We start from the raw sequence: 13540 nt of genomic DNA on the forward strand, positions 1-13540 counted from the left end.
TTGGTGGGATTCGGAGTTACGATAAAAAAGTAAAAAGCGAAAAACCATCAAAAATTTTTGTCAGTTAGAAACTGCCCAAACTAGAGTGTAATCAACGTTTCGTTAGAGTGTGGGAAGCAGTGCGATTCTGACCCCAAATAAATTTTGAAATCGCCGTCACGCCCACAAATATCGCCCTATCGGTATGAAACTCGGTCATAACATAGATACGCATGCCTGCTCCGGTAAAATGTTTTCAAAATTTTTCTAGGGCTTATGGTTTTCTGTCTAGGGGCTTCAGAGCAAAGTGATGCGACAGGATTTCGACTCGCTCAGCCAGGATCACTTCCATGTATTTCTGAAAAATGTCAGACCTCAGCGCACAACATTTTTATCTTGTCGCTGTTATTAATGTGAGTGATGTACAGATATGAATAGCGGGACTATCGGAGACGAAAGATAGCGCTCTCATACGCTTCAAACGGTTTTCCGATACGTATCACGGTTTTCGAACGGGAAGGAGTTGTTTGGACCGCTTTTTTCAGTGAAAACTGACTGGGTGTCTCACAAAGATAGAATTCTTTCTGTCTCACACACATGACAGTTGCAGAGGATTAATTACCATAGCAACGAAGCACAGCAGGGCCGAGCAGCTAATTAGAACTACAAAAACGCATCACTGTAGTTTTTACTGTGGCAGAGCTCTGAGGAAGGAGCTGGCCTTTAGAATTATAAATTAGAACTACAAATACGCATCACTGTAGTTTTTGCTACGGCAGAGCTCTGAGGAAGGAGCTGGCCTGTAGAACTACTTGTGTTTTGGGCATTTTATAACTGATTTTAACCAACCATTGCTACACATGGATTAGTGTTAATTAAGTTTAATTAATCTTAATGAAATTAAGCTTAATGAAAATTTCAAAATAAAAGCCTTGACAATTTTTATATCAATTGCTGTTTGGAGCATTTTAGAACTGATTTAACACAATCACTGTTACTCATGTGAATAGATTGGACATTTAAACGAGGCTTACTGAAAATTTCAAAATAAAAGCCTTAAGATTCCTTTCTGGCTCATGCCTATTTTAGTGAAAATGGCTGCCTCAAACTGATAGAATTCTGTCTCCACCTGTCTGACTCACAGCTGGCAGAGGATCCATTACCATAGCAACGGAGCACAGCAGGGCCAGTGGTTTGGACTACAAAAACGCATCACTGTAGTTTTTATTATGGCAGAGCTTTGAGGAAGGTGTTGGCCTTTAGAACTACTTGTGTTTGGGGCATTTTATAACTGATTTTAACCAACCATTGTTACACACAGGATTAGTGTGGTAATTTTAAATTAAGCTGAATTAAAATTTCAAAATAAAAACCCTGAGATTCTTTTATATCACGTAATTGCTCTCTTGGGCATTATGTGACTTTTTTATATACACCACTGTAAAACTTTGGATTATTTTGGACATTTAAAATGAAGCTTAATGAAAATTTCAAAATAAAAGTCTTAAGATTCCTTTCTGGCTCATGCCTATTTTAGTGAAAATGGCTGCCTCAAACTGATAGAATTATGTCTCCCCTGTCTGACTCACAGCTGGCAGAGGATCCATTACCATAGCAACGGAACACAGCAGGGCCAGTGGTTAGGACTACAAAAACGCATCACTGTAGTTATAACATGGCAGAACTCAGAGGAAAAAGCTGGACTTTAGAACTGCTTATGTTTTGGGCCTTTTATAACTCATTTTAACCAACCATTGTTACACATGGAATTAGTTTGGCAATTTTAAATTAAGCTTTGAACAAATTTCAAAATAAAAGCCTTGACAATTTTTATATTAAGTAAGTGCTTTTTTGACCATTATATGTCTGATTTAACCAAATCACTGTTGTACATGGGATTACATTGACCATTTAAAATTAAGCATTCTGAAAATTTCAAAATAAAAGCCTTAAGATTCGTCTGTGGCTAATGCAGCGCCGTGGGCGCTGCAATGATATTAGCTTGCATTATCTTTTCCTCTCAAGTTAGGGCACTGTCTTGCGCAGCAAGGTAGAGCATTAGCATTAGCCTTTTACCTTGCATGAGGTATTCGCTATTTCCCTTACTTAATGCAGAAAGTCATGCTTGTGACTCTCCACATGGTATTGATGATATTGCAGCTTTCTTTAGCATGGATGCTAATGTTTAGCATCAGAACGCTGGGTCCAAACTGATGGGCACACTTTGGCAGGCCCCGGTTAAATTTCTTCAGGAATTTTCTAGTTTTAAGATGAAACTCTTCTTATGTTCTTATATTCAGATATGTCATCTGTAAGCTTTGATGTTAGGAGTATCTCATTAGATTCTTCTTGTCACTTTTTTCCTCTGGTAAAAATAGCTTTCGATTTTGAGAGCTCTTCAGTAAAGCTCAGGCAGATTTGGCCATATGATGTTAACAACTCTGAGAAATTTTAATAAATCATCTCTATATACAGCACGCGTTTTAAATCACAACAGTCTGACAACTAGTAAATTGATAATAACGCTATAATTGTGCCCTTTCTATTTCGTATTGTGGGAATAGATTGTGTCATGATAACTTAATGTAATAATTGTTTTTGGTTCACAACAAAATATTGACCTATCTGACATCAAACATCTGTAAATTTGTTTCACTGCACAAGAGCTGGCTGAAATAAAACAATAGTTATATTAGCACCAAAAAGTTAAGACTTAACTCTCATTCAGTTGTCAAGTTGTTAAACTAATTCATATTTAGTGTCATTGCACCTTTAAATCTTTATCATTTGATGTTATTACCACATATTTTGTGAATTTGTTTGCGATTTTATGTGATGGACAAAAGTGGAGCATGATTTTACAGATGACTTTTTAAAGAATGTGAAACACAAATCTAATGTAAACCCTTCATTACACATGTGTGTAATTGAATGTATAAACACAGATGTTTCATGAGGAGAACGTTGTAGCGCAAAGAGCATTATGAAAAGCAAGTAGCACATATCTGCTCAGGTATAGGCTTCTGGAAAAGATTAAAGCAGGGTTAGGTTATAAAATAAAAGCTTTAGTTTCCATCTGGTACGAGGGTAATGCTACAAAAATCTTATTTTAGGCTGCTAAAGATTAAAGACTAAAGCAGAGGTTAGCCTTTAGGCAAAACTCAAACCAATTACAATGGAATAGCTTCATTTACATCAAAACATTACATCAAATCATCTTGGGATTTAAAAAAGACGCAGGTAAAGTCCAGACCTAAATCCAAATGGTAATCAGCAGCCGTGCTACAAAACTGATGCTCGTATAAACTCCAAATCAAATCTCACTGAGCTCCGCATGGCAAAGGAAGATTATCAAAGCTTCAGTCTCAAGAAGTGCAAAGCTGGTAGATTCAAACCTCAAAGACTCGGAGCTGAATGGTTCAAGACACATGAAATCTTTTTGGGAGTTTTTCAACATTTTAAACCCCCAGAAATATATTAGTTTATGCCTATAAACAAACATATGACCAAATATGGAAAATGTCAATGAGTATGAATACTTTTGCTAAACACCATTCATTAGATTACTTGTCAATCTTCTCTCCTCCTGATGTACATCGTAAAGAGAATATTGTTTTTGGACTAAAGTCCAAGAAGGCTTTTTTAATCTACAAAAATGTTTCAGCTCGGCAACTGTTTTTCTTGAAGTCAGTTGGCCTCAAACTGCTGGAAAATAGAATCCAAATTTGTCTTATATTGTTTGTGGTGGCTCCAAATTACCCTTCATGAATCATGATTATGAAGAATAAACAAGATGAAAAGAAGAAATAAACAGGCTGTAAAGTGGACACTGATTAAAGGATTTTGAATGTTCACATCACTCCTGAGAGCAAGAGAAAAAGGTACAAAAGGAGAGAGGAATGGCAAAGTGATGCATGCTTCCACTAAAAGTTGGCAGCACTGTCAAACAATGCTCTCCTGAGTATGGTAGTTTTAACTCCATGGTAAAATTGAAGCTCCAGGTTGGCTGGCAAAGGATTGTTAGGATGACTGCTGGCACAGAAGGACCCTTGATATAAATCTAATATAAAGTCTGTATTAAGTTTTTCTTTTTCAAATTTGTATGAAATGAATAGGTTATCAGTGATTTGTTACAAAAAAAGATTGCGGTATTTACAAACTCAACCATAAAGCAAAGTCAAACAATAATAAGAACAGTAGCTGATTTAAACAGAAATGCTTGGATGGTACAACAATAGATGGAATTGCTAGGCTAAAGGTAGCATGTTTTCTCTTCTGATACTGATAATATCTCTTCCAACATTGTTCAGTGTATTTCATTTGAGTGTGTGTGGACAAAACTTCCAAACAAAGTTATTCTCTGTCTTTATAAACAAATGAGTGAAATAATTGCAAATAGAACACCAACAGGAAGTATGACGGCAACATATCGTCAGGAACCATTTCAGAGGGGATTTGTGGATATTAACTATGCATGAGCACCTGTGGCCCCTAAACTTTGCAAATACAGTTTTTCACTGTAGTCGTCTGTAACCCACAAGTTACTTTAAATACACTTAATAATAGCAAAATGCAGGTAATTCAATTTACTTCTCTGACCAGCACCAATGCTATGAAAGTGTATCTAAAATGAATTTGGGTCGGATCAAAAGACTCTAAATTCTCGGGAGCCCAGGTGTGAATGACAACATAGAAGTGCACAAAGTGTCAACAAGAGAGTAAAATTTAACAAAACAATTGTGGATCCACATATACAATTGCAACAAAATGGCGCGCGTTTAAAAAAAACCCCAGAAAATAAAATAAATAATCGTTTCAATGTATTGGTCGATTCAGTGTTTGTCCAGTCTCTTCCAATGTGTCAGTCAGTTCTCTCAGTATTTCAAGGATAGTGACCAGTCGGGTCACTATCTACCATCTCACTGGGTTCTCTGGGCTGGGGCTCGCCATCCAAATTCAGAAGAAATGGGTCTTGAAGTCTCTGGGCACTCCAGAATTTCAGAATAAGTAATATTCAGCTTCACCAAATAGTTTATTACAGCACAAATTATTTCAGAAAATATTCAGGCTGGTATGGAAGAATGCCAAAATAAGTACCTCAAAAATGATGTCCAAATGTTGTCCAGAACTTCATGTGTCACTTCAGTATTTTCAGTAGTTGTTAACACACAAGGCAATTATATTATGTGCCACAACTCCTAAGTCCAGGCAAAAAAAAGCATGTTCTCTTTGTGTCTGTACCAGCAGCTTTTTTCTAAGATTAATTGCGTAGTATTCCTACCAGCATGTTGCATTTAAATGATTCACACTTCACCCACCTTGGCATTTAGATTTCTTTCTTGACATTTCACTTTTTCTCTGCCTTATCCCAGGTGCAACGAAGGAAACAACCAGTCAGCATCTTGGAATCCTGCAGAATCCTCCCACTGCAACCGGCGAAGGTTTCTTCCGCAAGACATTCAGAATGACCTGGAACATCCATCCTCCCAGGATCTTCCACCTCCACCTCCATCTTCTCCCCACCCTCATCCTCTTACTCTCCCCTTGCTGGAGAAACACATGCCCATGGTGACCACCTCTAATGGCCGTTCTGACCTGTTAGGACGTGTTTTGGGCCAAGTACAAGAAGGATCTGGACAGACTACAACTCAAAGTTGCAGCTTAGGAGTGGGCGACAGTAGTCTTGGCCAAGTTGGTCGAAACCCACTAGTGCAAGAACTGTCAGAACTTGAGGGTCAAATCACTGCAATCAAGCTGCAGCTACAGTCAGCAATGAGAAGAAAGAGAGAGCTTGAACGGTACCAAACAGAAAACCAGCAAACAAACCAGACTTCACCAAGTCAGCCCTCAACACACCAGTCCAACCAGTTTTGCCAGTATACCCAGTCCCACCAGCAGACTAACCAACACACAAACACTCTCCCAGACTTCTGAAGCCTGCCTTTCCTTGTTTTGTCTAGAAAAACCTTAAAAAACTTGGAAACACAACTTCACAAAACCTCTTGGATAGGGAACCCTGCCAAGCTTCTGGAAATGATAAAAAAGATTTCTCTTACTAAGGTTCTCATTTAGACACAGGAATTTATCTAAATGTTGACCTGAAATCTTCATTGTGGATCCGATTTTGCTATTTGAATCCTGCTGGGACATTTTCTGACCTCCAGAAAGTGAGAATTGAATAGAAGAAGTAGTAGTGGACAAGAGTGAAAGAGAGATCTTGAAGCCCACAAGCGTATCAGTGAGGAGCCGTGTTTCTCTGTCCTCCCTGCCCTTTTTCATTCTTCTCCAATTCGTTCAGCTTATTTTCTACCACGTTCCTTTTATGCAGAACACATCCTTTTGTCCCTGAAATATCTCACCTCTGAGATAAGCCCAATTTCTTCAAAGGTATGATTTGCTTGCCATGACGTTAAGCTTGATGATTGATATGATGACTCTTTGCGGTCTAAGCTTAATGAACTATTTCACCAGAGTTTGTTAAGGGTCTTATTATGACCCATAGATGAACCCAGCCAGATGAGTCTTTATGATCGTGTGTCTTGCACAGACTTTACATCTTTCAGGCATACAACCCATTGGGGATTTGTAGACATCCTTTCAATGGCTTAATGTCTCAGATCTTTGGCAATGCATACTGTGGCAAATAGGTTTACTTGAATAAGTCTTCTGAACATCAGCAGACTTTCTGTGCAAGAAAAACATTATGGAAAGATTCTGTATAAAGCATTCACAAGACACTATCATAAAGAACTGGTTGGCACCTATGCAGAGGATTTTCTGAAAATTCACAACAGTAATTATGAATCACTGTATAATGTTGGTCCTGTACTTCACTGATGCACTCCTGGTTTATATAAGTCATTATTTAACATGTCAGAGCCAAATTTGTGGGCTACTAAGAGACAGGGATAAACTATTTGCCTTAGAGCATGCTGGTGCTCTTGTACTGCTGTTGCCATAAAAACATGGAATACCACTCGAATCTTGGTGCCAACCAATCACAAAATGAAATATGATATATATCTTTTTAATTGTTAACCACTGTTCTGGCTTTGACATGTTACTTAATGCAAAGAACACTTTCAACCAAACACAGCAGAACAGTTTCCAAGTGATTCATTTTATGCACTTTTCTTCGTTATGGGTTGAACATGATCCATTATTAAAAATGCATCTCTCTTCTTTGCACAAATTGTTTTTATTTTACTTTTTTTTGTTTGTTTTAGTTTGAGGTGACTGATGAAAGTCACGTTCTAGTCCATGGTTCTTAACCAGAACAGGCTAGACGTTTCCCTTCAGGTCAGGGGTCAATCTTTGCCCCAAGGATAGAACTTTAAATATCTTCGCTTAACTTTAAGTATCTGTTAGTGTGTGATGGCAAGATTAAGTGAGAAATGGATAGTGGCCTCATTTGCAGTAAAGCAAGCAACTTTCAATCCTTAACTATGGTCCATAGGATGACGGGAACTAAGATGATGTGAAGAATAATACCATCTCAGGGAATACTTGAGTGGAATCACTGGTTTTCCAAATCAAGCTGCAGTTTGAGTATCAAGTCAGGATTTCTTTTGAGCACCTTGCTTTGCTGGTTTTCCAAGAACACCCCACAGTAACCTGGAGCAGACGCGCAACTTGTGAGGAACTATGCAAGTATATCCCTTCTGGCTTAGGAATGCCTTGGGGTCCCCCATGTTATGCTGAAGAGTAGGCTCTGGTTAAAGAAATGTCTGGGTTTCTCTTCTTGGTCTGTCATCCCTAAAAATCAATCTTAGATAAGCAGAAGACAATGCATGAGTGGATTTTTTTTTTTCTGTCCATCAAAAAAGTCCATATCTTTTTGTAGGCTAAAGGAAAGAACTAGAGATCTTATTCTAAAAACAACAACAACAACAACAAAAACAAAGTTATGAACATAATTTAACTCGAATTCACACTTCATTACGGAGACACAGTCTGGTCTTAAAATTGTCTGAAATCACAACTCCAAACTTTGCTTCCATCCTGAAGACAATGTTTGGCTTGAACACTCGTCTCCACTCATACTGCAAGGGGATGCTAGTTTGGACAAGTAGGCATATTCCCAAGCGTCGACAATAAAATTTTTTCAGATCATCGTATGGTCAAAAACTGCTGTGTGTACACACAAACACACACACAAACACACACAAACACAAAGAGCTCCTATCTATTTAGGCAGTGTGTCTGCAGGGTAAGCGCAGGCTGTCACAGCTGAAATGAATACCTGACAGAGCAAAAGAGAAAGTGCACTCGCTGAGCCGTCAGCTTTCTTTCTGTGTCTGTGTGTGTATTTCTTGCTAGGCGGTGACATAAACATCCCTGAAGTCGATGCGGTAATAACAGGATGAATCTGCTGTAGAACTCAATAAGAAACCTAGTTTGAGCATATCCATGTGCATTCTAATCTCTTGTCTGGGCAACATGTGCAGTTTTACAAGGGTGTGAACCAACAGTTGCTGGGCAGGGCATTAAAATATGTGCAGGTGACAAGAACAAACCAACTTGAATGTTCATTATTATCCCTAACAAACCAAACAAAGGTGTCAATATTCTTGTTTCACAGCTCGTGCTTTTTCACAATTTCACGTAGTATTGCGATTGTTTTTTTCAACACCTTTAGTATCTTGGTCAGTGGCAAACTATTTCTAGTAGGTGTGACAGCAATATTTAGAAGTTTCAATATACAAATGCAGACCTACCTTTTCAGAAACAGAATTTTCAAATATATTACTAAAACTGATCCTTAATATTTTTCGATTTGGGATGTCATAAAATTAATATTTTATAAAAAATATATATATGTTTATTTGCAACGTGACAAAATGTGGAAAGGTTCAAATGGTATGAGCACTTTTGTGGGGAAGTGTACATGACAAAATGCAAACAATGGTGCTAATTGAAAAACAATGAGAAATTTGTGAAACTGACCTTTGTTTAGTATTTTATGCTACTTTATACTAATTGTTTAATTAGTATTATCTCTAAAATCAAGATGATCATACAGATCAAAATGTTGTTATAGTAAGTTATTGTACATTGGACTTTACATTTGTAATTAAGAGAGGACACATGGGATTTTTGTTCTGTTTGTTCAACCGAGGAAATGAGCTTCAACAATCGGGAGGTTTTGGATGCCGGAAAAGTGAACAAAAAAATTTGCTGATATTCAACTAAACGAAAGGGAAGAAATTTACCTTGAACATCATCAAGGTAAGTTGCAATCTCAGTCAACTGGGACAGCAATCTTCAGCAGCAATACTTTACTTGTTAAAAGAAAGTTGTTAAATATGCAGGGGCACAAAAATAAAAATAATCACAAGAGAGCACACAGTTGCTACTGACTATTTAATTTTTGGACAAACAAAGAAAAAATATATATATAGCATTTCAGACGAAATGCTTTTTTTGTTCTTAAAGAAAAAGACATATAATCACAATGATAATGAGTAATATCTATAAAACATTATCAACTTCTCTCTTCATGCTGGGCTTATCTTCCAATAGGGAATGGATTCACAACATTGCATCACAATCCACTGGTGGCTGAGGGAGAGGAAGGGGTGCATCAAGGAGGAAAAGTGAAGCAGGCGTCAATGGCCGGGTTTGCATGAAAACAATCATTTTACTCAAAACTGTCTAGTTTTGTTACCCCATCTATCTGTTAGAAAAGTCCTCCATTAAAATTTCAATAAAGACATATTTCTAACAAGCACACAAAGGGAATCTTTACATGGATCTGACACATGCAAGACCCAGTGGACGGCTTTCAAGGCATTGTTTTCAACATCAGAGTGAATCAGGAAATTGGGGTGAATGACACTCCTAGTAAGCTTTCTGAGTAATGACATTTTCAAATATTGCATTTGATCTCAACTGATGCCAGACCCTGCATTTAGTCCTAGAGGACGCCAGTGACCCTCCTCAAGTTTCCTCCAAAAATGACAAGTCTTGTTCCCCCAAACACCTAAACTGATACTAAAACATATTCAGGTTTACAGCAGGCAAACAGGTCCAAATGGATCATAATAGTCATACAGACTAACAAAACTCCTTAAAAAATATGACCTTATAATGGTCAATTAATGCACAGAGATAATAAAAAGAACATTTCTGTCTTTTTTCTGTACAAATGACAAACACCACATAACAACAACATCAATATTTTGTTTTCCCATAGCAGAGTTTTAAGACTGAGTGGAATGGATGTGGTGACTAATGAGGCATTTCATCTGACAGGGTGTGATGTAACACAGTGAGTCAGCTGACAGGAAGTGTGCAGGTTTGACATTGTCAGGGTAGGCTATGGCACTCGCTCATACAAAAACGTACAAAACACCATTCGCTAACTACAAAGAGCCACCCTGGAGGACAAAAGAAACGTGCCATGTTTCAAAGGCTTTCAGATACCTGGAGAAAAGCAACCTGTGTTTACAGTGAGTTGGCTTTTTGACAAGTTTGCACTGGTTAGATTTGTGGGTCTTCGCTGGCCGAATAGCGAGGAGCCAAGCGAAATGAAAACCACTACAAACATGGAGTATCCTGTCCTCCAGGTGATTCAAACAGATATTTCTGGAGTGATTTCTTTTTTGTTGTTGTTGTTGTATGCAATCGGCGCCACGTGGCATGCGTCCTCGTCATTGTGCCTGGAAGTGCTGTGGAGACGCAAACGTGACCCGGTGCTGCCCCCTTAGTCATGTGACCTCCGTCATCGATGCCGAGTGGTTCTGGAAAAATGCACGTTTGAGGAGGAGTAGAAAAGGGAAGAAGGAAAAGAAAGAAAATATGAGGGAGGAAAACAGAAGTGGAGAAAGGTGTGGAGATGAAAACAAAGGACAGTTATTTTCACCTGGTGCGTGGTGTGCTTTGATGGAAAGGAGTGCAGTGCAAATATCATGCCTAACATAATGTCATAGCTTTGTGTCGTCAGAAGGAAAAGAAAATAGGCAAGAAAAAGAATAAATTTATAACTTAAGATTAAAATTGCAGGCAAAAACGTCAGTAAAAAAAAAGATAATGAACTTATAGTTTATTACAACAAGTTTCAAGCACCAAATGATGAGGTTATAAAGAGAATATTTGAGTTTGGTGTTCCATTCTTTTGGGAGCTCTACCCAGCAACAATGATAAAAATAAAAAAGATTAGATTAGAGTTGTGGGGATCGCAGGTTAAGGGTTTTGAGCTACCTGCGCGCTGAGGGTCTCCAGTGGGCTCTCTACACGAGGAAAAGTCATCAGAGGCAAACCACGGTATTCCTCCGTCTTCTGTTTAGTTGCTGGATTGTGAACTCCTTTAAAATTGTTCACAACACAGATGCCCTGGAACATGCAAATACAGAAAATGCTAATCAGTAAGACAGTTTTGTGACATCTGCTAAAACAAAAACAAAATCAAACCCAGTCTTTCACTGAACTCAAGGCAAGACATTGTATTGTAGCTGTTCAGCTACTGACTTCACTACAGAGTGAAGACATCTTGTTAGGGCCTAGGAGACATTTGCGACAGGAAGCAACAGGGCCATTGATGGCATCAGATCAAAGCTTTTTTTTTTTTTACCAAGTATTGCACTGACATCCTGATTAAAGTATATCATCACAAGTCGGTGACATCTAACCAAAACAAACCATTAATTATGGAAAGCAGAACAACAATATTTTCAGTAACTTTTGTCTGCACAAATGCCTGGAACCACCAACAAATCATACCACAGAGAGGGTGAATATGCCAGCGTTAGCTTCATAATTGAATAAACTGCTTGGCATTGGCACATTAGAAGAAAGAGCAGTACATGAATTCGTGAATTGGATTTCATGAATCCATGCCAGGAAAAAAAATGTTGTAGATTAAGAATGTTACTGATGGACAAATATAGTTTGTTTTGTTAACTTATTTCTGTTTTCATGTACATGACATTGATTTCATAAAGTATTACATTAAGTGTTTTGGCACTTTCTATAACAGATCGTATTGGCATTACAGAAATCTCTGTTCTATAGCTTCAAATGTGATTTTTACATAGTAGGGAATTGATAGTGTTTTTTGTGTCTCTAAGTATTACTGAAATCTTTTCTGATCTTGTTCTTGTGAATCCAATATGCATGTGTTATTTTGCACATTTCACATGAATCCACACAACAGCTGCTAAATAACTAACTGCGTAACAACATAAATGTCAAACTTAGAACAGCACTCAAGAAAAGGTCAGGTGCACTCTAAAATGATATCAATTTACCCTTCTGACGACTTGTTGATGTCTGCAACAAGATTTCCTGGGAATCAATTTAGCAGTTAAGTTTCTTTTCAGTCTAGACTTATCTGACAGAAGCTTTCCTTCCATAGTTAAAAATGAAAACTCTCTAAATGCCAAACATACAAGAAAATCTTCACCTTACAGCTACCATACTTTTGCTAATGTCAAAGTGAAAACACAGAGCAGAAGAGGGTTTGAATAAGCAGCAGCACTTTCACAATATGAGGTTGAATCTAACCACCATAACACTGCCCATAAACCCTGCTTGGTTTGAGCTGTGGATTACCCTCCATATCCATCTGGTAATAATAAAAAGTTGACATTTTATTCTTCACATAAACCCCCAGCAATATATTTGAAGTATGACGGTCTGTAGAGAATGAAACGCAGTATCTAAGAGATTCTCTAGAAAGATGTGACCATATGTTCTGCTTCAGTAGTTACTGCTGTGGTATAAAGTTTATAGGGGCGTAAAAATCAATCAAACATTAAGAGAGTCTTTAAAAGTCAGCTTGGCACATCATCTCTATTTTTAAATTTTAATCAGTTTTTGTTAATGCTGAGACTTTGATACAAATAAATGCTTCAGCTGCAGCCTTAGAAGGTGCTCACATTGTTCCCCACTGCACCATCATTTCTTACCATAAGTACAATACTCTTTCTAGTATATTGTGGATAATTCAAAGAGAAACCCTGTTGTTTTTTGTTTTTTTTCTTATTTATTTATTTATTTAAAGTGTTAATGTGAAATATTTTCTCTTTATTTCCTTGGTACCTGGATATTTACAAAAGCAGCTGTGCAGCTGTGTACAGTTTCTTTCAAACTGCACTTTTATTTTTACCAGCAGTCAGGTCCGTTTAACAGCCCACATGCCAGCAAGGTTGCAGGACTTCTAAACTCCTCCATCCCCTAGTTAATCAAACATGGCTGCCTGAAGGAGATTCCACCTCACCAGACACCAACCATGCCCTCAGGCAACAGTAAAGAAGAAAATGAAGCAGGCCGACTCACTGCTGGAGGTTTCTCAAGATTTTATGTGTGCAGCGGTTCGGGTCTCAAGTGTTCCCTGAGACCAAGAGGCGAGAGCAGCTGGGCCAGAATCTGCAAATAACTCCCCAGCATCACAATGAATTCCCTACATCAATACCTGTCAGAGTAACTCTAAACTGTGAGCTGATGCATCTGATTTAAATACATTTCTGCATGACTCCAGCATTCTAATTTTCATCCAATTGATGCACATCTCCCCCATGACCACAGGAGACTGCTTCGCTTCATTTTGTGTCCTGCTGCT

General features: G+C 38.0%; 2 protein-coding genes across 2 annotated transcripts in view; one reads left to right on the top strand and one right to left on the bottom strand.

Annotated features, from left to right (window-relative positions):
- The window catches only part of grin3a (glutamate receptor, ionotropic, N-methyl-D-aspartate 3A), a 59959-nt gene extending 52848 nt beyond the window's left edge, over positions 1–7111 (top strand). The window contains exon 10 of the mRNA XM_055040586.1: positions 5352–7111. Within this exon, the coding sequence (XP_054896561.1) occupies positions 5352–5913 (562 nt within the window). The 3' untranslated portion in view covers positions 5914–7111. The remainder of the gene's footprint in view (positions 1–5351) is intronic.
- Positions 7112–9327: 2216 nt separating this feature from the next.
- The window catches only part of plppr1 (phospholipid phosphatase related 1), a 43725-nt gene continuing 39512 nt past the window's right edge, over positions 9328–13540 (bottom strand). Inside the window, exons 7-8 of the mRNA XM_055040660.1 lie at positions 11182–11313; positions 9328–10721 (exon numbers count right to left, since the gene is read on the bottom strand). Of these exons, the coding sequence (XP_054896635.1) occupies positions 10689–10721; positions 11182–11313 (165 nt within the window). The 3' untranslated portion in view covers positions 9328–10688. The remainder of the gene's footprint in view (positions 10722–11181; positions 11314–13540) is intronic.

The sequence above is a fragment of the Poeciliopsis prolifica genome, unplaced genomic scaffold (genome assembly GCF_027474105.1).
Source record: "Poeciliopsis prolifica strain line A6 unplaced genomic scaffold, Auburn_PproV2 SCAFFOLD015, whole genome shotgun sequence".
NCBI classification, from domain to species: Eukaryota; Metazoa; Chordata; class Actinopteri; order Cyprinodontiformes; family Poeciliidae; genus Poeciliopsis; species Poeciliopsis prolifica.